Here is a 24,388-nt window from a genome sequence, read left to right as displayed (position 1 = left end):
CAACCTTCAAATTTCACAAATACAGAAACTGCATCATTTTTGATAAATGAGCGCACCTCGGAATCAGAGTGCCTTACACTTCAAATGGAAGTATATTCTCAGAAAAAACTAGCCCGAGAATTTTTAAGTTATCAGATGGAAAACTTAGATGCATGTGATTGGTCCTTGGAAATGTTGCACGAATCTGAAGTCAACGTACATGGTTTAAAATGCCTAAGATTTAGAAGAAGTGGGAATAGTTTATATGTAGTTGAACTATCGAAAAATCTTACACAAAACATTTTTTTTGCAATACAATAATTCCTGCCGATCATTTGGTTTTCTCGTCAAGTTCTGTAAAATTCAGCAACTCCATTACGTGTTTCAATGATCTGCTGTGATGATGTGTTACTTGAAATTGATAATTGGCAAACTTGCCAAGGCATTGATTGAGAATTGTTTACGTATTTTAAAGACAAAAATCTAAAGCCTGCATATGTTTGCATGGTAACCCAATCAATTCGATCCCAAAATTGTGAGAAATTATTTCTTAGCTAATTTTCAAGACTTTGCCGGTCTTGCCCGAAAACGAAGATTGTTTTAGATAATCGAAAACGAAGAGTAAAATTCTTTGAAAAACGTGCCAATTTTCGTAACATCACGGGAGAGCAGATGAAAGACAGAGTTAAAATATTAAATAAGAAAATAAGGCGTTAAAAAAGGAATAATGTATTGGAATTGAAGGTAAAGAAGAGCTTAAAAAGGACGCAATTTTTATGTCTGAAGAGGCAAGTCTTGATTTTGAAGAAATAATCATAAAAAATCCATTTGAGAGCAAATCGGTTTTCCAAAAGGTATTGATGAATGAACGATTGAAATTACTCCAAACCGAAAAAATCCAGACCAAGAAAATAGCATCTAGCAATAATACAGTGGTGTGTGTGTGTGTGTCTGTCTATCACCGCGTTCGCAGTTGGCAAATAAGAGCAACCGTGTTCGCAATTTCCGGACCCCGTTCGCAGTTAACAGAAATTAGGAAAATTCTACTTCATTACGCTATCTTCACACTTGTCTTTCGTATGGTATATACCACATACACGCAAATCTGTACTTATTGGCTTCTGACAACACCATTGGGCTTCTGTGTATACCACATACACGCCAATCTGGAACATTAGCTTCTACTACATTATCATCGTTGGGGTTAAGATGTACGCGCGATCGGCTACGGTAACGAGAAACGTTTAGCCTCCCAATGGCATGGCTTCCACCAAATGCTAACGCAATTGCTCTTATTTTTATCATTTGTGAATGAATCGCTTTATATACCCTAAATTTCCAAAAATTGTGAAAACGCTATACGCTAGAAGTCAAACGTCAACAATAGCTATGTTTAAATTCATTTTAAGAATAGTGTTTCTTAAAACGGCTTAACTAGAATTAAGGTAAAATACTGACGATTAAAAAAATTAATATCAGTTATATTTATTTAATTATTTAAGATAATCTTCTTTTCTTTGGAACGGCACAAGTGAAAGTTTATATAGAACGAGTAATGAAGATTGTATATGAATAGAAACACAAGGTTAATATAAAGCGAGTAGGATGAATTGATCTCTTACAAAATCATAACATTTTCTTATTGCTGAATATTAAATGAAAATATGTTAAATATGTTTCGGCATTACGATTCCATTAGTAGTTTTGTAGCTATAAAGCTCTGTTTCATTTCAATATTCCAAGAAATTATTTTATATTAATATTTCAAATTTGGTGTTTACTCTTTAATTCAGCTTTACTACATTTATATATAATGTAAACTTATACTTCATGGTGAAGTGTTTTTAAAGAGTCACCAAGAGAGAAAAATTTAATATCATTGTCATGATTGCAACCTAACACTGTTAAAATAAGAACCTCTATGAGGTGGTCATATGCTATAGGGAGTGGGCGTTTGTCAGGGAGGGAAAGAACATCCGACGTCATTTTATACCTCTACTTAGGGGAGCGTTTGAATGCGCGATGCTGAAATTCCCCCGTTATGGGGATGGAATCGAGGTAAGAGATATAGGCCTATGACGTGGCAAGAATGGGTTTGCCCTCTCCCTATAATGTATTTCCAACGGATTTGAAGCAAACGAGGGTTCTGAGTCAAAATAAATCAGGTTCAGATTTGAACTAAACCGGAGTCAGAGTCGAGCTACACGGGTTATGGGTTGACTGCAACACGGTTCTTAGGCTAACTCGACAGGGTTCAGAGGCAAACTCGATAGGGTTCAGAGTCGAACTACACAGCGTTCTGATTATAACTAAACAGGGTTCAGAGGCAAACTCGACAGGGTTCAGAGTCGAACTACACAGCGTTCGGATTATAACTAAACAGGGTTCTGGGTCGAACTAAACCGGGTTCTGGGTTTAACGCAATACAATTCTTAGCCGTACGAAGCGGGGTTCAGAGTCGAACTCAACACGGTTCTCAGTCAAACTACACATGGTTCCGATTACAACTGAACAAGGTTCTGATGCACACGCCACATGATTCAGGGAGGAACCTAATACGGTTCCAAAAGAAACTAACTTGGTTCAAAGAAAAACCCCAGCTCGGATCGTAGATGAACTCCTTAGGGCTTTATAGAGAACTCATATCAAGAGTTCTTTGTAGATCAAAAAAGGGTTTAAAATAGGGGACAAGCGTTAAGAACCCTTTTCTCGGCAAAGTAGAACCTTTTTTTCTTAGAGTGTATCTTAATTACCAGTCTTCGGTAATCTGGCTTTATTACCAGTCGTCGGTAATCTGGCTTTATTACCGGTCGTCGGTAATCTGGCTTATTTACCGGCCGTTGGTAATCAGGCTTATTTACCGGTCGTTGGTAATCTTGCTTAATTGCCCGTCGTCGATAATCTAGTTTAATTACCAGTCGTCGGTAATCTTGTTAAATCACCTTTATTGTAACTGTCTCTATAGTCTAAGAGAGCTGAAATTGAAATATAAAAGACTTTTAAGGAAGGAATTAGTATTAACAAATAATTTTTGTGGTAACTAATCGATTTTGCTGATAATTTCGAAACTGATGCCTTCCTCAATACATATGGATAGTAACAATTCAAGGTTATTAATCTAGATTACCGATTACAAATTACAGGTATTTAAGCTTGATTACCGACTACAGGTAATTATGCTTGATTGCCGATTACAGGTAATTAAGCTAGATTACCGATAAGTATATGACTTCTGTTGGTGCACATATCTATGACATGCGTTGGTGCAAAAGTCTAAGACACATGTTGGTGCTCAGATCTATGGAATATTTTTGTGCACAGGCCTAATTAATCTTTTTGTGGTATAACTACCGCTTGCTCTATGATTTGCTTGTGAAAATGAAGGGAAAGCAATTTGAGTTTGATGGGACGTTGATTGTCAAGTCAAGCAGTCAGGATTGAAGTTGTGTAATAGATGTAATTAAATTTTCACTTTTGAACACATGATATGAAACATGAATTATTTTAAAAAATTCTTATCTTAGTTTTTTTCACAAAAATTTCGTTTGCGAAAAATATTTTTGAACATTATTTACCCTAGTATTTTGCTCTCAATATTAGCTTTGGAAGAAATATCTTCAAGAATTTTTTAAAGGGATACTAGCTTGATACTACGTTTTACTTTCGACTGACATGGTCTTTAAGAAGGTTCAAATACTCTCATATCTGAAAAAGTTGAGATTTATGAGGTTATTTTTTTATTTTTAAATGGGAAAAATTGCGAAGCGGAAAGTAACATAGGCAGTTTGAATTTGATGTAGATATTAGTGTCGAAAAAATCTGTAAATGTGTCGTATTCTTTTGAGAGCTATACATTACATTAACTTTTGAAACTAGGAAAACTTACAAATTAACGAACACTTTTTGTTTTGGTACGGTTTTTACTTTATCAGCTACTAACCTTTTTCTGTCCATTTTTTCGCCTTATAGGGCTCAACCGAATTGCAAATATTTGAGAGAAAAAAATCATAAACGTGCATTATTTTTAAAATGATATATATGGGTCATGATAATGTATTTTCTTGAAATAATTGATGTTTCATAATTATGTCTTCTAACTGAAAAATTTTAATATGTGGGACTTCGGTGAGTCCATTTTCTTCTCTTATCGTTTACTTTTTCTCGTCTTTGTCTAAAAAGACATTTTTTATTAATTTATAAAGGCTGTGTTGGTTTTATTTGTTATAGTTGTCGTTGACCCTTCAATCGCTACGAGTGTGAAAGACATTTAAGATTATGATCTGACAGTGTGCATGTTTGTGGTTTGTGTTTGGAGAGAGGTTGGGTAGACGAAAAGTCTGAAAAGACCCTTTTACCTAGGCGTGGTAAGAACTTTAGGTACCCCAAATGTTGGGTAATCTCGAATATTACCTTAGCGAAAGAGAAATCACGAATTATGTACTACATTAGCTCATACGAAACTAGCACGCTCTCTTTACTCTCAACCACACGTAGCTAATGCAAAAATTGTATTTGCGTGAGTTGTTTTCATAACGGTTTCTATTTTACCCTCACTTGTAAATAAATTTTAACCTTATCTCTTTGGGAAAATTAAATCTTTCTCACTAAAAAGTCTGATTAATTTTATGGATTCTAAAACCACCCTTAGCAAACTTAATTTTCGATTAAATTTGTTCAAGGTTCATAGTTTGGTACTACCCCTTGGTTTTGCTCTTGGTGTTGTAAAAGACGCTTTCCTAATTGAGCTTATATTTTAAGGTACATACACGTGAATGATGGTAATGAAGATACCGTGGAGGTTTGTCACTATAAATATAACATTTTAGCCCTTAGTTTGAAATAAGTGCCCCACCCTCGGTTTCATTGAGTGCTATTCAAGTTGCCAAGCAGATCTATTCCACACAAGAGAGGAAAATTTGAAAATTGGCACAACTCCCGCTGCGTAGGCTGTCTTTAACTTCTGGCAAATCTCGCTAGGAGAAAATGTAACCAGAGCGCGCTATTGATGTCAAAATTGCAACAAGTAACGCCTTGACTAAAAACCTTAGGGCTCAAATATTGATCTTACGCGTGAATTGAAAAATTATATTCTCACTTCCCTGATAGATTAAGCTTTAAAAAGAGCTTGAAGGGTTCATGAGAGGAACTGGGTAAATTTAATAGCGATGTCCACCGACTGCACTAGAACACTCTAAGCGCACTCTGGGCCAGTTTTCGTCCGTCACTGGGAACACGAGTGCAACACTCGCCCAGAGTTGCGTTTTCCACTGGCCCCAAAAACTGCCAGAGAATTGCTCTTTCTTGCTCTGTAAAATTTGGCGGAGCAACGGTCATCGAGTGTTTTTACGTTCTTTGATATTAGTTCGGTTTCTTTGACTCTTAACTAATTATAATGGCTGGTTCTTTCGAGTGTTTATTAAGAATGAAAAACAACAACCACGATGTTCAGGTGCCATATTTGTTCCGATGTTTATTGTAGCCTGCTTTGACTAGTCCGTTAGCGACCCCTAGCGATGAGTAATGCAAAACATTTGACCCGCAAAGTTTAAATAAGTAAAGTACAAAACAAGTGTGACGTAGTAGCCTGTTAGATCGTGTTCCACTGACTAAACGTTCTTAAGTTTTCTTGGAAAGGCCTATTTAAAATGGATGGTCGAGCTTTGCTTGGAAATTCAGAGTAAAAATGGTCGAGAATACATTTCAGGCAACATGAAAATCGCTTAAAAGCAAGGCGTTATTTTTCATTAACCTATTCTCATTTCACTGTATAATTTTTAAGAAAATGAGTTCAACTTGTTTCAACTCTTCATACTCCAATTAAGGGCTAACTAAAACATTATTTCTCATACGCATTTCCAGAAAGTGGACCTGACAGCAGTGCCAGTGTCTTACGAATTTACAATGCGAGATATTACGTTGTCAACATTCACAGTGCCATTCGTGTATGCCCATCAAAGATTACTGTCTGCCAAAAATCTGACGTTCAACGCTGCTCCAGTCGGAGCCTTCGACGATTTAAAAACTATTTCCATTGGTGTAAGTATAGAGATGTGGGTCCATAAATTACCGTATTGCAAAGGTAATTTACTGGTAAATTACGTAAATTACCACGGCAATAAGCCTGTTATAATATAAAATACCATAAATTACGGTTATTTTTGTTATTCAATAATTTTAATCGCTAACTTACAGGTAATTTAGCTCGGTGTGGTTATGAAACAGGACCTTGCTTTGCACTGATGATCTGTACGTGTGTTTGTTTGTGTGTTTGTGGCCGGGTACGCCAGGAACAAGTGTGGCTAGATACCGATTAAGCAAAGAATTCGGACGGACGTAAAAATAATTAGTCGGGACCCCTGCTCCGGCTCTTGGGAGTATTGGTAAACAACATTGGCATTGCGGTAACCCTCCAATTTGGTTTAATTTGATGGACAGCTGTAGCGAAGCCCATTTGTTGAAAGCGTTTCAAATTAAAATATTTTCTCTTTACTACGGTTTCTGGGTTAGTGCGGGGAGGGGGATATGGAATACGGGCAAGGTAGCTAGTGTGCGAGATTCATTTTTAGGCGGAAAAGGCACTATGTGTAAATGCTGGGTTGCTGTGTATGTTGGGTAGACGAAAAGACCTTTTGTGCTATGTGTGGTAAGACCTTAATGTACCCCAACCGAATATTACCTAAACGGGTTAAAAACACGAATACTGTAAATAAGCTCATACGAAACTAACACGCTCTCCCCACTCCCAATTACACCTAGCTGATACTTAAATGTTTTTTCGTGATTTGTTAAAAATCACTTAAATTTCACATCTCTAAGTGTGAGCTCTTTTTCTGAACTAGCTTTACATGATTAGTGTTGCAATTGTGGGTGTCAGAATTAAATGCGAAGAACTACACCCTTTGTTTATCTCGTTTACTTAACTTTAATTCATGAAAAACAAGTTTATCGTCTACAAATACTAAATAAACATATCATATAGTTTGTGGGCTGCTAGGAGCCACCAGCTATAGGGTGGTGTAACCAAAAATCTGATAAGACTTCATAAAAGTCTTATCAGGCTTTTGGTGTAACATGATTACACCGCGATTTTGAAATCGTTCCCAACATGTAAGCTAAGACCAAACCTAACGTAACAATAAGAGTTAAGAAATGTCAAACTACTCCAACCAATCAGATTTAGTTGTCGAGGAACGAGTTTCAATTCAGGGAAAACATTTTCCTTCAGTTCCAAATTATCTGCAGTTCGTGTAAAATCTTTCTTTCAAAATAATGATGTAGAATGGAGTGTATATAAAATATGTAGAATTGGGTCTTCGTGTATATATTTAAGTATGTGAAGCGTATTCAAAAACTCTGCTGTTAGTGCCGGTGATGTTAAGGTTAAGCCCTTTGCTTGAGAGCCATCTATTTATTTGCAAAGTAATTCTTAAACGTTGCTTCTCTGAAAACACTTTTCCAGATTTGGAGCCGGTTGCTTTGCGTTATAGGAGTCTTAACGATGATTGATATCATTCACAAGCGAGTAAAAAGAATTCCAGGATCAACGATATCCATCGCTGCTCAAAAAATCTTTCTTTACTTCGGAGCCATTTTGGGAAAAGGTAGAGTCTCCAGAGTCGAACAATTTATCGGGCCGGGCCGGGTCGGGCTTTTCAAATTTTGGAAATTAAGGGGCAGTTAGTTACAAAATTTTAAAGCGCGCGCCCTGATTCCTATGCCAAGCAGAGCCGCGGTGGTCTAGTGTGACATCACTCAAGCGAATTGTTTGAGAGAGAAAAAATTTCGAAGGGAGCGTGAGCCCCCCTTGCCTGTCTCGCACCGTCGCACGCGTAAACACTAAACACGAAAGATGTCGTATAAATCTATAAAGTTTGCATGCCATCTATGATGGACGCGCAAAGTTAAAAAAAAATCCAATCAAAAGTAAAGAAAAAAACCATTTCTATCCATTTTCCGTAAATTAGTGGATAAACGATTATTTATAAACGAAGTTGAGGATATAATACGATTTAACAAGCAAGTTCTGAGGATAATGGCGTTGACAACATGGAGACATAATGCGGAGTTCTAAAAAAGATCCCTTATACTTTAAAGCCACTATTAAACGCGGAATATCTAAGGTAGTGAAAATTCAACTTTTTCGAATTTCCCTGAACTATGAATGCGGTATTGAATTTGCGAACACGCTCGCTTGGATTTGCAAACTGCGAACGCGGTCCACTTGGTTGTAAGAATGCAGCACACAGACACACCTACACGTCCAACAAAGCAAATGGTTTTAGTCAAACAAAATGAACAGTGTCTTCAACCACTCAATTTTTCTATTCGTTTGTGTTGGTGCAGGCTTCGACATTCCTTCGTCACTGGCGATTCGCTTCAGCGTTGGAGTTTACCTCTTGATAGTAGTGGTCTTCGTCAATTTGTTCAACGGAGTCTTGAAAGCCAATTTCTCGTCTCAGAAAATAGAGAACATTAACGGAATTCCCGATTTATTGAAAGTACCCGACGTCAACGTTTACATTTCTGGCTTTATAGAAGACAGTGTTGAACAATCGGTAGAGATTTTTAAATACTTAAATTTCATTTCCAAAGTCCATTAATAAAATTTCAATTCTAACAGACTGACGATGACATGAAAACTCTCTGGGATCAGCGAGCAAAAAGCTTTCAAGCGGGATACTTACAGTCAGGAAAGCAAATATGGTTTGGAGATATACTTTTTTTACAGATGGGCTTGTTTATACTCTCGAAGGAGCAAAAGCTGAAACTATCGCGCCTTCATCTTGGTTCGGCCAACTACTTGGAACACCCGCTAGTGCTCCTAGTTAACAATGCAACAATGAATCCGAAAGCTCTGAAGAACGTCAACCAAAGGTTCGTTAACTTTCTTAATGCAAGAACAGTCTACGTTTTTGTGCTACTTGAGTCTTCTTCCATAATTCTATACACTGAGAGAAATAACCGCGGTTTCTACAGGAAAATTTTACAGTAAAGCAGGGTAATTTGAATTTACGGGAAAGTTCTGAGAAATCTATGATTTTCCTGAAGTTTTTACAGGGACCAAAAGCAAGTTTTCCTGTAATTTTAAAACGTTGCTCGTTTCTGTAATATATTCAAGTTCTATCTTATAAATTTGTTTCACAGGTATTCACATGTAGTTAATCCATGCGTCTTAACTGCACTTTTCACGGGTTCAAAATATAGTTTTTCCTGTATTTTCAAAACACTGCATACCTACGTAGAAAACACAATTAAATTCAGTAAAAAATATTTATGTATTTTAAACCAGTAGATTTTCCTTATATTATATTATAGTTCTAACAGGGTCAAAGATACATTCTCATTTTTAGTAATGACGTCGGTAGCTCCTGTAGGAAATCAAGTGGAGGCTCTAATATTGTAGTTCATACCAAATCTAGACTTCAGTTTTAAAAGGGACAAAGACATATTTTATATTTGAGTATGTTCACGCGTTTCTGCATACTGTTGGAATTAGTTGATTTATAGATTGTATAGGCCATTTGGGAATTGTTTTTTGTTTAAATATTTTATAATGTTGGGTGGCGTCTGCGTGTTAAAGTTCATTTAAATTCAAAAAACTCTCTGTCCAAGCACTTTTAAACGTACATCAATAACGTTTATTGGCTTTATAAGTACTATAATCTATGTTCCAGCGTGTACAATTTTTTTTTTTTTTTTTTGCTTGAGCCCAGGGATGATTTAATTCGTGCTATTTACCTTCAATGCTAGCTCTCGCGTTTGCTTTTCATCGTCTTTAAATGTCTTACGCTTTGATTATAACAGACATTAGCTAAAAGTAATCTAACCATTAATAAAACAAAACTAATGTCAACGTTGGCTATCGGCTAAGTAAAATAATGTTGAATGTCAAATTTAGTAACGTTGGTTAATACATTAAAATAGGCGATTTTGCCGAGAACAGGATGGCATATATGGGTTTCCTATTTTGAAATAAACAATTAGGTACTAGATTTTTGCTGAAATTTACGAATTTCAACAAATTAAACTTGGTAAACTCCACCTGAAAATGCACTTAATTTCTATCAATATTCTATTCGCAATATAATAGCAAAAGCGGAAACTACATTCTTTCCTACGGGATATTAAGGCTGCACTGTGCTGCTTTCCGTGTTTATTAAATTACTTAAAAATTAAAATCAATTACTGAAAATTGGAAAAATTATATGAATTTTGTGTGGGTGTGGTATTTTAAAGAGTATATTAAAAATGTTTATCTTATCTCTTATTAAATTAAACTGAAATTTTTTTCCTCTTGATTTATGGATTTTAATGGTTTAAAAAAATGGTAATGTTGATTTATTCAAATGTATTACGTTTAAAAATATTGTGGGCCAAAACGATATATTTTTTAAAAAAAAAGGTATTTCGAAGCGCGGAAAGCCGGAAACTTAAGGTAGATAACCTTTATCGATTTTTCTCAATAAACTCTTTTTTTGTGACACTCCCTATTTTAAACCGTGTGAAGGCTTATGAAAGGAAAGGTTGGGGGAGGGTGGGTGCTTCAAAATTTCTTAAAGTAGTGGGTACTTTTCCACAAAAAAACACCCCCCTTGATCATTTGTGTCAGCGGACAGCGAACTCAAACACTACGCGAATGCGCGTCCCTCTACTCTTTCATGTGACTTCTTCTACAAGTTTGACAAAGACCAATATTCCAAAGATTTATTTAAAAATTCTTAACACTGCTATAAGGTAAGAAAATGGATTTAATTATATCGCAGTTATCACCTTGATCGAGGTAATGTTATAATGATTTGTTTTCGTGTAGGCTTTCAAATAACTTTCACGGAAATTTCCTCGTCAAAATCACAAGGTAAGAGTTTTTTTTAATTATTACTTAATATTAATTTTGCGCTCAAGAGACCTCTTAAAGGAATAAGACATGATATTATACATTAAGTAAATGGCTCTAATTTAGTGTCCACGGAATAGACACTAATTGATTATAAACTATCGCCTTCTACAATACACCTCCGTGGTCAAAGCCCGTGCTTGGAGAGATACATACTCCTTGCCAAGTTGTAGTTCTTCGGAAGGTCGTTTGTTTTTTGTAGTATTTTTTGGACTATGAATTTCGGGGGCCGGTCATATAGGTTGAAATTTAAAAAAAAAAAAAATATATTAAGTGAGTCCTATAATTTATTTTTAGCCACATCGTATATATACGATGAGGCTATTAGTTTGTCCCGCGAGCCTGTGGGTGTGGGTGTGGTGGTCGTGATCGTGGTAGTAGTTTTTCGCGATTTGGAATGTGGTCAGAGTTACCCAAAGAAATAGTTAGTCAGAGCTAACCGAAGAAATGGTTATTTTATTGCTTTGGCAGTATAGAGCTATTTCAGAGGGGGTAATGGCTACGTCACCAATGCTATTTGCCCATAGAGAAAACCCTCATGAAATGGCCGCCCTACACTCAAAGGCAGGCCCAATTTTCGTAGCAGACGAAATTTTTCCCCCACTGAAATAGCTCTATAAAACGTTTCGTTCGACATTGAAAGGAGAGTGAATGTGAGAGAATTGTGGTGAGGTGATATTTTTCGTTCGTGTATTTTAAAAGGATGGGGATTATAATAGTAAGTGCAAGCATGCATTTAATTGTACAGGTAAGGTTAAGCTTTGTGAAATGTGGTTTACGTTTGCTCGATATATTTAAAAATAGAGAGAGAGAGATAAATTTAGTATTGGCTTAATTTTAATGGAAGGTTTAATACTCCCTTTAAAATTCCTGTCACCCGTCAACAATAAGGGTTTCACGCTTTTCATCTCACCCCCCGATTTCAAAATTCAAAGAAATCGAGGGGGATTTTTAAAAGGCAAAAGGAACTATATACCGATGTTATATTTGGAAAGGTGGTGTTTGTTATATTTGGAAAGGTGGTGTTTATTACTAGAAGTTACGTCTATTTCTCCATAAATCGAGAAGAGTTTTAAAAGAAGGTACTAGCTTGGGGCACCAGATATTACAATTATAACGTAAGTAAATTTATTGAAGTAAGGATTAGAGGGTTATAATTTTTCTTACGGCATCGAGGTGCTATTCACTGTGATACCTCTCTCTCTCTCAGTTTCAAAAACAAAAAAACTCTCTCTCTCTCCCTCTCTCCCTCTCTCTCTCTCTCTCTCTCCAACTAGGAGTCATGATCTTAACCGAGGCCAGGAGATATAACTACACGGTTGGAGAGGCAAAAGCATATTAAATTCTTACCGACCGGGCAGAAGTTTTATCACTGTTTAGGGTAGGGCATCGAGGGGCTATTCACTCTGATTTTATGCACGGTAAATCATTTAAGCATTGTCAAAGATAACGTTATTCACTCATTAGGGTAAGGTATAGAGGGGTTATCCACTCATTAGGGTAGGTATAGAGGGGCTATTCACGAGTACGATGTGGCTACTATTACTAGACCTTGGGTCACCTTGTTATATTGAAATTCAACTCCAAATATATTTGAATAGAAATGGGTCAAAGCAAACCTTTTTTTTTAAATAGGAACAATTCTTAATCTCGCCAATAGTGCTTTTGACTCTTTAAACTCACGTACGATAATTACGTCTATTTATAATGGAAATATTAAAAAAAAGGAACTTGCGTTGCACAGCAATTTCATTAAGCATGAATTAAACCTTTGGAAGTTTTTTAGATAAGAATTTAGCCCTAAACTTCTTAACTTTCTCTTTTTCTGTCGGTACAGTAAATTTAATAACAGATTTAAAATTTTATTAAAGGTAAAGACTCAGGTCCTAGTCTATACCGTAAAGTTTCGTTAAACTTATTTCAAATTGTAAACAAGTTATTTTTTTGAAACTAAGACGAGTTTTAATTTTTAAATTAATTCTTGCATGTTTATTGAACGTTTCTTATGTCCAAAACTTCACGGTCCCATCATAGAATACTACCTTGGGGCCACTCTTGGCGTTCTTAAATAGCCAGTTTAGCCAAGGTTGTTGTTGTGGAATTTGTTGCGGGTCAGGGGCTTTAAATTATCCGTGAAATCTGAACCTATATCTTAATGGTTTTGATATTCTTTTATTGGTCTAAATCCATTAAAATATAGTTGTTTGGCCATTTCACTCGCTCTTTAAGGGGGTAGAAACTCTACATTTTTCATCAATTTGCACCTTTAAAGAAATTTGCTAAAAGGCCAAATCAAGAGATGTAATGTAGCCATACCACTTACATTTTCAGATATGATGGATTTCAAGTGTGGTCTAGAACGTTGTGAATTTAGCACAAACATTTATAAGAAATATTTTCACCACTGCTTTTCTCATAAAAACTTGCACCGAGTATATTTTAATTGTTGTGGAAGGTTATTCACAAATTTTGGATCGTTTAAAAGCCACGCGCATCGAACTCACAAATCTGAAATGAAAATTAGCTTAAATAACGATGCTGACATGGTTTCTCAGTTTCCTAGTGAAATTTTAAAATGCAAAATTTTAAACTGTAATTTTGAATGCGCTACCATCTCTTTAAAAACTTTCTGCGATCATCTTAAGGAGCACATTATTAATGGGATCACTGTATCATGCCCGATGAAACAATGTAAAGCAACTCAATTTAGAACAAAATCATCATTGTCAAGCCATTTTAGTCGCAAACACAGAAAAAGGAACGAATTACGATTCGATCGTAGCGAACCTAGCATAACCCAAACGGATTTACAACCACAAACTAACCAAGCTGTTGATTCTGAAGAAGAAATGAGGTTTGAATGTGCAGATTATGAAGATGATTTGTCAGAAGAAATCTTAGAGCAAAAAGGATTAGAAGACAATTTGGGAATGTTTTACTTAAAACTTCAAGCTGTAAAATATTTGCCCTGTAGCACGGTGCAGTATATTGCAGAAGAAATTTCAAATTTGAAATATGTGGAGAAATCCATCATCAAGAACAAGTTGTTTTCGGATCTTGCCGACCAGGGGATAGCCGATGATGTCATAACACGTGTTCTTGATATATTTTCAAATTTTAATATACTGGAAACTACTCATGAAAAATTTAAATCAATATATCAACGGGAAAAGCACGTTAAAAACTCTTTGCAATATGTTGCACCAGTTCCAGTTTTCCTGGGCTACGATAACGGGAAGAAAAAAAAATTTTACCATTACGTTCCAGTGAAGGATTCACTATCAAAATTAATATCTAACGTGGAAGTTGCGAAAATACTATTTTTTCCGAAACCTACGTTTATCAATGGGCAGAATCAAATACTAGAAGATGTATGCGACGGAGAAGTTTTTAGTGGAGAGTATATGCACATGGAAGACTACAGAAGTTGCATACACCTAATAATCTTCCAAGACGCGTTTGAAACTGTAAACCCTTTGGGATCTGCGAGGTGCATCCACAAGATTGTAGGAATATATTACACTTTAATTAATATTCCACCCGAGCTCCGATCTACTACTGACCACGTTCAGCTAATTTTATTATGCAGGGACTCCTACTTCAAAGACACCAATAGCTGTCTAAAGAAGTTAGTCAGCGACTTGAAAGATTTAGAAACTGAAGGGATAGTTATTGGAGGTAAACGGTATAAAGTGTTTGTATGTAGTTTCGTAGGAGACAATCTGGGCAATCACGAAATAGGAGGATTCCAAAAAAATTTTGCACACGGCCACATATGCCGTTACTGCTTAGCTACGGCTCAAGAAATTCATGCCGATGGCCCATTTACAAAAAGATCCCCGAAGAACTACGATGATAGTATTGTAAAGCTAGCTTCTGAACCAAACATGACATCAAATAATGGAATAGTTAAGAAATCTATTTTAAATGAGCTTAAATATTTTCATGTATGCAACCCAGGATTAGCGCCATGTGTAGCTCATGACCTATTTGAGGGGATTGTTGCTTACGATTTGTACCAGTTTTTAAAATATTATATTAATGTTAAAAAATGGTTTTCTTGGAACTATTATAACTGGCAAATATCTCAATTCGAATTTAAAGGAAAAGACGTTAACAATAAGCCCTGTTCTGGTAGACCTGGTGGAAAAAAATTAACAGGGGATGCGTCTCAGATTTGGTGTATTTTAAGGTTATTTTCTATAATTTTTAAAGATAAGATTAGGGAATTTTCGGATCCTGTTTGGGACCTGTATCTTCAATTAAAAAAAATAGTGGAGATTGTCATGGCTCCTAAAATTTCAAAACTGGAAATTGCGTTTCTTGTTATATTATTACGAGAGTATAAGAAAGGCCTTTTGAAATGTTTTCCCAACTATAATTTAAAAGCCAAACACCACTACGTTTTTGAACACTACCCAGAACTTATTCTTCATTATGGACCGCTTATACGTCTTTGGACGCTTCGATTTGAGAGCAAGCACCACGTCTATAAGAAGTTTGCGCAGAATAACAAGAACTTTCTGAACATAACGAAAACTCTATCGCAAAAGCACCAGATGCAACAGGCATATTTTTTGGCTGGCAGTCCATTTCCATCTTCAATTAGCTACTCGAGTTCGAATTTAATTAAAAGAGAAATGTCTAATGAAATGAACCGAGAAATAGATATTTGTAATTGAAAAGGAGAAAACACAACGTTTCTGAAAAAACTACTTTATAAAGGGACACTTTATGAAAAAGGACTGTTTGTAATTGTGGAAGCTTCAGATGATCATTTACTATTTGGGCGCATAGACACAATGATCATATACAAATCGGGAATTGATAAAGTTTCATGCTTTGTACATTTGTTTGAATCAAAGCGATGTGTAAAACTACACGTCTTTGAAGTCACCGAGAAAAATCGTGCTTTGATTATCAATTTGAATGATCTGGCGGATTATTATCCATTGCCATGCTATGATATATTTGGAAAAAAAATAATTACACTCAAGCACAGTGTTCACCATTCCTAGCGGACATGCTGACAAATGCTTGAGGTATGATGTAACCTTATCGATGGCTTGCAATCGAAAACCCTTCCAGCTCACTAGTCTTTTTAACAGAAGCTACTCCAATCGCCACTATTTTAAAACGTCCCTTTGTAATAGGAATGACTGTAAATTGCGAAAATTATGATCCTTTGCATTTTTGCATGTATCGCAATACCCGCCATTTTCCATTTATATTTTGGGCCCGACGACAAAAACAAATATTTAAATCTTAAAATTTATTTCAGATGGATGAAGGCCCCTTCAATCAAATTCCTGAGGTCGTTCACAACGTGGAACATTTCGTGGAAAACCCTCTTAAAGAGGGTTTAAAAAGTCTCATAGTTAAAGCTATACCTTCACTGTCATTAGCTGATGCAGAGCTAGTGGCAAATGTTTTAATTGCTACCGGCGTTGAAAGCGAAGAAGATATACAAGATGTGACGGAAGATGATTTAAAAAACTCAATTTTAAAACCAATCTAAGTGCGCAAACTAAAACGTCATGTGCAAGCGAAGCTCAATAAAACCATGCATGTAAATGGTAAGTTCTTATTATTTAGGTGAGGCATTTCCATGGGCCACGTTACCACCGACACGTATGTGAGAAGTCATTTTGTAAACATTCATATTTAATTCTTATTTTAGACACAAGTGTTGTAGTGGGTCAAGAAGCTTCATCAGGAAGTAGTTCTAATAATGACAGTGAGCTGGTATTAAGTAATGAGGCTGGACCAAGTGGACTGTCGTTTAACCAGGAACCCACTGGCCAGGTAAATATTACGTAGACTTAACTTTTAAGCCCATTCTAAGAGTGTAATAGCCTATGGTTTCAAAACGTACAATTATTTTCAATGTGTAGTAATGTAATTATATTTTAGGCTGTTGAATATGGTAATGAATCCTGGATTGCTTCGTACAAAATTAGGCTAGAAATTTTCACAAAGCCAGTCCAAAGAGAGCTTATGAGTAATAAGGCCCTCAGCTTAAAAGCCCGGGGCATTGTAGTGAGAACACTTGTGGATGACTCGATAAAGAAATCCGTAAGACCTTCATACAATAGTATGCGGAAAATTTCCAGTTTATTTGCCAAACGGTTCCCAAATGCCTTGGAGATAAAGTAATTGGGCTTGGAGACACATTATTCGTGAAGCAACTTTACAATCGCTTGGACTATCTTTCGAGACAGGAATATGGTGTTATGCCTCGCGTTAAGGAAGTAAAAAAATTTAAGAAACCGCGCTTGGATTTAACTAGCATAGAGTCATTTAATTACAATCCCGAAACAAGCAAAGAAGATTTGGCTATGAATGAAAGAATTCGTAAAGAACTGCAACAATTGCGTTTTGAATTAAATCCGGATAATGACATAATAGATTCAAAAATTAGACTTTCATTTCCACTACAAAGGAAAGAGATCATTGGAGGTGCCGAACTGAAAGAACTAATAGCACGTTGGCCATTTCTATTTGAAATAAGTGGAATGAAGGATCACTTGGACCTTTTTCTTGGAAAAGACATATTTCAAATATTTGAGGATTTTTTCAAGGAAAAACGCTCCATATTTCTGCAATTTTTTCCGAGAAGTAAGAAAGCCTTCATGGTCAAAACCATAGAAGCCTTAAAAGATACAGAAAAGAGGACAGAAGTCGAAGTGGTAGGATCCATTATCCTAATGATCATGAATCACTTTAAGGAGGATTCAAACTGCATCTTCCCGATAATTGAAGTAGGCTATCCAAATTTAGGGTGTTTTGGATTTTATTTCTAAACGGTTATTAATGGAACTCTTTAAATAATTGTAGCCAGGAACTGAAATTTCAATGGATATTCTGAAAAAGCTGGAAGAACCTTCTTCCACTTTAATAGTTATAGGTATTTATATTTTCTATTCGAATAAAACAGAAAAAAAATCAAACCTGGAATAATACTAAAAAACTGAACATTGTATAAGTATAAATAATAGTTTGAATATTGTAAGTAAGCTTTAATCAATATCTTTATTAACCAGTCAATTATAAACGCAAGTTGAAATGTGTTATTTGAAAATATGTAATCAATTTGCTTTAATTTCCCTATTTGGCCAAGTATGAGACGCGGATTCCAATTTGACGCCCTTCTAAAAACAATGAATTTTTATTTCACAAATTATCTTTTCTTTTAGGAGAAAGTTTGCTCAAGGCATCACGTTTTGTCCTTGTAGCAGAAGGAACCATTCTTAATGACCACATTCCTGGGGAAAATATTTCTACAGCGCTTGCGATGTTTTTTGGAGTATTTTATTTAACAAATACCGAATATCCCAAGAAATGCTCTGCAACTTTGGAGTTTTTTCAAAGGTGTGATATTTAGTTAGACCAGATAGGGACAATGGTTTAAAATATTTTTATACTGTCTCATAGAATTATTAATCTTGCAGATTTATCGCGGATTTGAACCCTGATAACCCAAAGGATGCAGTCAACACAAAAGCGCTTGGACTTTTCAATAAACTATCTCCACTCATGTGGACCCAATTTAAAGCAGGCTGAAAAAAACCTGGCAAATAAGCATTTCCTTTCATATTTTAATTAATAAAAGTATGAATTTTAAATGGCCTTCATTATTTACCGGAATTAAACTATTCATTTTTGGTACAAGATATAAATAACCAACGACCTTAGAGGCATGCTTAGTTATACATTATACCAGCGATAACCAATTAGGTTCATATGCATCGCTTTATGGTTGGAAGGCTATAAGTGAATACACAAACTGAAGTTGAAAACTCCAATTGATACAGTGAAACTTCATTCAATTTTTAACCTATAAATAACTATTCCTAATGGAAAACTACCTTTTTACCAACCAAAACAGCTGGCTCTCTTCCTATAATTTTAAAGACACTTCCAACAAAATGTACCCTTACTACCAGTAAACAGTACTAGCTTACTTTTGATAAATTTTCCGAGATCTACTGCTAAACCTACTCTTTTTACCAATAATAATCACAAAATCAGTTCTGTAGTTTTTACAAGCTATCCAACTAAAAATAGGCATGTACTATAAAAACAACTGGCTCATCTCTTGTCGTTTTCACAAGATACACTGTTCAAATTCCACTTTCTTCCAGTAAAAATTACTTGTTCTGCTCTTGTCGTATTTAAAAGTTATCCTGCTAAAAATGCTTTTTTTACCAATAGAAACCGCAGAATAATTTTCTGTAGTTTCTATAAGTCATCCAACTAAAAATAATGTTTGTACTAGTAAAAACTACTTGTTCATTTCTTGTTATTTCCACATGTTACTCTGATAATGTTACCCTTTTTACCAGCAAAGATTACTAGTTCATTTCCTGTAATTTTTACTATCTGAACCATTAAAAACACTCTTTCTATTCATAGAAACTACAAATTAAGTTACTGTAATTTTGGCAGAGCTGTCTACTGTAATAGCTACGATTTCCTGTAGAATATACAGTTTGACTAAGAAATAGCATCCTGTAAAAATTACAAATAATTTTGGTGTAAAAAAACTGAATTATCCTGTAATTTCGGTTTACTGGAACTTCTTTAAAATTCACTGGGAAGTCCTGGCTTCACTACTGCCAGGATATTCCAGTTATTTCAGCAGTAAATTTTTCTCTCAGTGTATATAAAGCCTTAGTGTGCAATACTTCCCAGGATAAGAATTCATTAACTTCTGATAATGTACTATCATAGGAAAATAATACATAGCCCCCTAGAGAGCTATATATTATTTTCTTATGGTACCATGCGTGCAAGCAAATGGACAAGTTTTACTTATGTTAGTCAAGCATCTACAGATTATGTATTTTACTGTAAAGATATGATACGCTTCTCAAAAATATTCCTAAAATCAGAAAGATGAAATTAAGAAATGACATTCCAAAAGCTTCAATTACTCAGTAATATTTATGGAGGGGCTGGAATGGCTAAGGGGGCTCTCGTACCCTTGAAGGTGGAAACATAAGGCGAGTCCTTTTTTATTTTGAGAAGTGTAGCTCCTCCCCCTACATCTGTTTAGCTGTCTACCGAAGGCGAAAAATGTCATGACTCGTTGAAAAAGGCATGGCCGAAGTGACCTTTTAGATTTTTTAAAGTTTAATGCGCTGATTCGGCGCCGTTCGCGTTCATATTCGATTCTCTCAGCCTAAGCAGAGGACCTAGGGTAGAGGGTGCAGAATTATAGCAAACAAGTTTTTTTCGCAGCCAATGAATGAATGAAAGTAATTTAAGTGGTAAATACGATTTTTACGTCAGGCCATGACGTCACTAGCGTAAATTAAGCCACGCCAGTTGTTTCCAAGATCATTTCACGCCGATTAGGATTTGACCTTAGCCATTCCAACGGTATAGTCCCATTGGACCGAATCCCATTGGATCGAAACCGTTTTTTGGTTTTTTATGGAGAATATATTTAAATTTCCAGCCCAATGGCGGGTTTCTGCTGAATGGGAATTTATTTGAAAGAATTAGTTAAATAAATGTCTGTGAGGATTTCGAATCACCGCAGCAGCATGGTAGAATATCAGGCTTTTAATTCAGAGGCTCGGGTTCAAACCCAGAGAAAGAAATTGTAAGTTTGGTTAGGTTAGGTTAGGTTATTATCCTATTAATTAGCTGCCACCATTTCCAAAACATTCTCCTACTAATTAGCTGCTACCTTATCCAAAACATTCTCCTAATAGTTAGCTGCCACCTTTTCCAAAATATTCTCCTAATAGTTAGTTGCCACCTTTTCCAAAATATTCTCCTATAAATTAGTTGCCACCTTTTCCAAAATATTCTCCTATAAATTAGTTGCCACATTTTCCAAAATATTCTTCTATTAATTAGTTGCCACATTTTCCAAAATATTCTTCTATTAATTAGTTGCCACCTTTTCCTAAATATTCCCCTATTAATTAGCTGCCACCTTTTCCAAAACATTCACCTACTAATTAGCTGCCACCTTTTCCAAAATATTCTCCTAATAGTTAGTTGCCACATTTTCCTAAACATTCTCCTATTCAAACCCAGAGAAGGAAATTGTAAGTTTGGTTAGGTTAGTTTAGGTTAGGTTTGGTTAGGTTCGGTCAGGTTCGGTAATGTTAGGTAAGGTTAGGTAAGGTTATTATCCTATTAATTAGCTGCCACCTTTTCCAAAACATTCTCCTACTAATTAGCTACTACCTTTTCCTAAATAGTCTCCTAATAGATAGCTGCCACCTTTTCCAAAACAATGGTTCCAATAATTCGTTGCCACCTGTTCCAAAATTTTCTCCTATTAAGTAGTTGCCACATTTACCAAAATATTCTCCTATTAATTAGCTGCCACCTTTTCCAAAACATTCTCCTACTAATTAGCTGCCACCTTTTCCAAAATTTTCTCCTAATACTTAGTTGCCACCTTTTCCAGAATATTCTCCAATTAATTAGTTGCCACCTTTTCCTAAATATTCTCCTATTCAAACCCAGAGAAGGAAATTGTAAGTTTAGCTAGGTTAGTTTAGGTTAGGTTCGGTCAGGTTCGGTTAGGTTAGGTTAGGTTATTATCCTATTAATTAGCTGCCACCTTTTTCAAAACATTCTCCTACTAATTAGCTGCTACCTTTTCCAAAATATTCTCCTAATAGTCAGCTGCCACCTTTTCCAAAAGAATGGTTCCAATAATTCGTTGCCACCTTTTCCAAAATATTCTCCTATTAATTAGTTGCCACCTTTTCCAAAAGAATGGTTCCAATAATTCGTTGCCACCTTTTCCAAAATATTCTCCTATTAATTAGTTGCCACACTTTCCAAAATATTCTCCTTTTAATTAGTTGCCACCTTTTCCTAAATATTCTCCTATTAATTAGCTGCCAAATTTTCCAAAACATTCTCCTACTAATTAACTGCCACTATTTCCAAAATATTCTCCTAATATTTAGTTGCCACCTTTTCCAAAATATTCTCCTATTAATTACTTGCCACCTTTTCCTAAATATTCTCCTATTAATTAGCTGCCACCTTTTCCTAAATATTCTCCTAATAGTTAGCTCCCACCTTTTCGTAAACTTTCTCCTACTAATTAGCTGCCACCTTTTCCAAAATATTCTCCTAATAGTTAGCTGCCACCTTTTCCAAAATATTCTCCTAATAGTTAGCTGCCACCTTTTTCAAAACAATGCAATTTTCTCCATTATCAATCACTCTTAAAAATAAATTTTGAATTTCAAACATCAATAGATATACAACGAAATCTGTAGGCTAAAAAAAGTGAAAACGTTTGCTTTTTAAATTTTGATATATATTTTCCCAAAACCGCACATTTGGGCTGTTTTCGGTTGAATGGGAAACGCGTTCGGTCGAATGGGATTCGGTCGAATGGGACACAAGGATTCCAACCCCTCCATACATTCCTGGTATTACCAAAAGTAACATCCCTTGACTGCTTTTGCTCATGCAGCAACCACAACATGTTCAAAGGGTCATCCTGTGGATTATTATCTGAAAAAGTATATTTCAATAACGTTAAGACTTCGGTTGGAATGAAATCGACCCTCTACGAAGGGTATTGGCTACAAAACGTGCTAGGATGTCCACTTCTCTATCATTATTAGCAACTAAACGATTTCTTCTACATTCACGGTCTTGCAAGACGTAACTACCGAAATCAAGAAGGTTTTCTCTAATATCGGTAAAGGTACTTTGCACCGGAGGTCGTCGGTGTGGTAACCGTTCGGCATATAAGCGCTATTCGATTTGAGGTTCTATGACATCGAATCTGGTAGCTACTTAGGCCCTACTTTAGTGCCAAATAGTGAATTCCATCGGACTGCTCTGAGATCGCTCGCTGTTTGCACTATTTCGTCATAAAATCCGACAAAAGGGATCAGTTATCTATCTTGAAGAAAGTTAGGCATCATTTAGGAGTGGTTTTAACATCAGTTTATTCCCGCGAAGATTTCTATGCTAATATGTATTTTAATACAGATTGGTTTCGAGCTGAACTTGAGCCAAGTGAGGGGTGATATCGATTTACCATTTAGGCCAGGACACATAGGCCGAAAAAGGGCTTGACCTAGAACATTTGAACATAAAGATGAAAATTGGCACATGTGTTGTTTTTGACCCAACAAAAATATACTAAAAGTCCCCTGCTGTAGAGCGCGAGCTTTCGCCGCCATCTTGGAAAATGGCCGCCGGGAATTACAGCTACAATGTATTCCACGTTCTTCTTCAAAAATTATGAAAATTGGTACACATTATGAATGGAACCACATGAACATCTTGGCAAAATTTTATAGCTCTGTGTTCAATAGTTTGGTCGCCATATTGGAAAATGGCCGCCGTGAATGCTAGGTACAGTATATTTCACCATGTTGTTGGAAAATTATGATAATTGATAGGTGAATTGAGCTGTATGAACCTCATAGTAAAATATTGAAGCCATTAGTCAGATAGTTTGGCCGCCATGTTGGAAAATGGCCGCCATCAATGTCATTTAGTTAGAGTATATGGTTCAAAAATTATGAAAATTGGTAATAATTATGTTAAAGACCATCTTAACATCATACTTGAATATTGAAGACGTGCTACTGATAGTTTGGGCGCCATCTTCAAAAATGACTGCTAGAAATGGCAAATATATTACCGATATATAAATATTTTAGATTTTTTTATTGAGTAGATGATTTTCATGAACTTATTAAACGCCATAAAAAGAACTATTTTTGAGTCTAAATTATCGACCCATCTTCAAAAATGGTCGCTGAAATATTACTTTCCTAAATTCTGCCATATTACTCGGAATTTGGTTAGGAAAAACCATTTTATATGGGGTATAAACATTCTAGTGTCGTTAAGGATTAGATTTAAGACACATTTTTAACATTTCGTTCATATTTCTCGTCCTGAAGATTTTTTATTACGGCTAATACCTTGAAAATGACCACACATTGCCCAGCAAGCTAATACAGATCGTCTACATTCACAGTTCTTTATACAAGATGTTCGGGTGTACCTTATATGAGCAGTTCCCGGTAGAGCAGTTCTCGAAATAGCAACCGCGATTCCAAAAAAACAGCGGAGTTTTTCAAAACTGCTGTTTTAGAAATAGCGGCTGCTGTTTTAAAATAGCTGCCGCTATTTTGAGAAATAGCAGTGTTTGTCTTGTGGTTCGAGCATGTCTTAACAATACACTTATATTCGTTGGTTTCAAATACTACCTTTTCCGTGATCATTTAATCAGGAATGTGACCTAATAAAACATCATGTTTTTTGACAGATAATTGTAAACAGTAATTTTTTGGAAAAGGCATATTATAATTCGAGAAAGGTTATTTTATTTCGGAAGTAGATAATTGTAAACAGTAATTTTTTGGAAAAGGCGTAACATTGTTACACCATTCCCAAAATATTACTAACCTAAGTCTAACCAAACGAGAAAAAAAACCTAACCTAACCTAACCTAACCAGACCTAATACTATTTAGTTGAAATAATAATCTTTAACCTAACC

General features: G+C 35.6%; 1 protein-coding gene across 1 annotated transcript; it reads left to right on the top strand.

Annotated features, from left to right (window-relative positions):
• Positions 1-10,665: 10,665 nt before the first annotated feature.
• Positions 10,666-18,498, top strand: LOC149666517 (uncharacterized). Its single transcript, XM_089841707.1, has 6 exons — positions 10,666-10,713; positions 10,790-10,834; positions 17,493-17,634; positions 17,711-17,780; positions 18,070-18,244; positions 18,325-18,498. The coding sequence occupies exons 3-6, from the start codon at positions 17,506-17,508 to the stop codon at positions 18,434-18,436; spliced, it is 486 nt and encodes a 161-aa protein (XP_089697833.1). The 5' UTR covers positions 10,666-10,713; positions 10,790-10,834; positions 17,493-17,505; the 3' UTR covers positions 18,437-18,498.
• The last annotated feature ends 5,890 nt before the right edge of the window (positions 18,499-24,388 follow it).

This window comes from Phalangium opilio, unplaced genomic scaffold (assembly GCF_054372755.1).
Source record: "Phalangium opilio isolate 3A_F unplaced genomic scaffold, DU_Popi_V2 ptg000060l_1, whole genome shotgun sequence".
Lineage (NCBI taxonomy): Eukaryota > Metazoa > Arthropoda > Arachnida > Opiliones > Phalangiidae > Phalangium > Phalangium opilio.
Note: the sequence above shows the minus strand (reverse complement) of the source record. Positions and strands in the feature narration are given on the sequence as shown.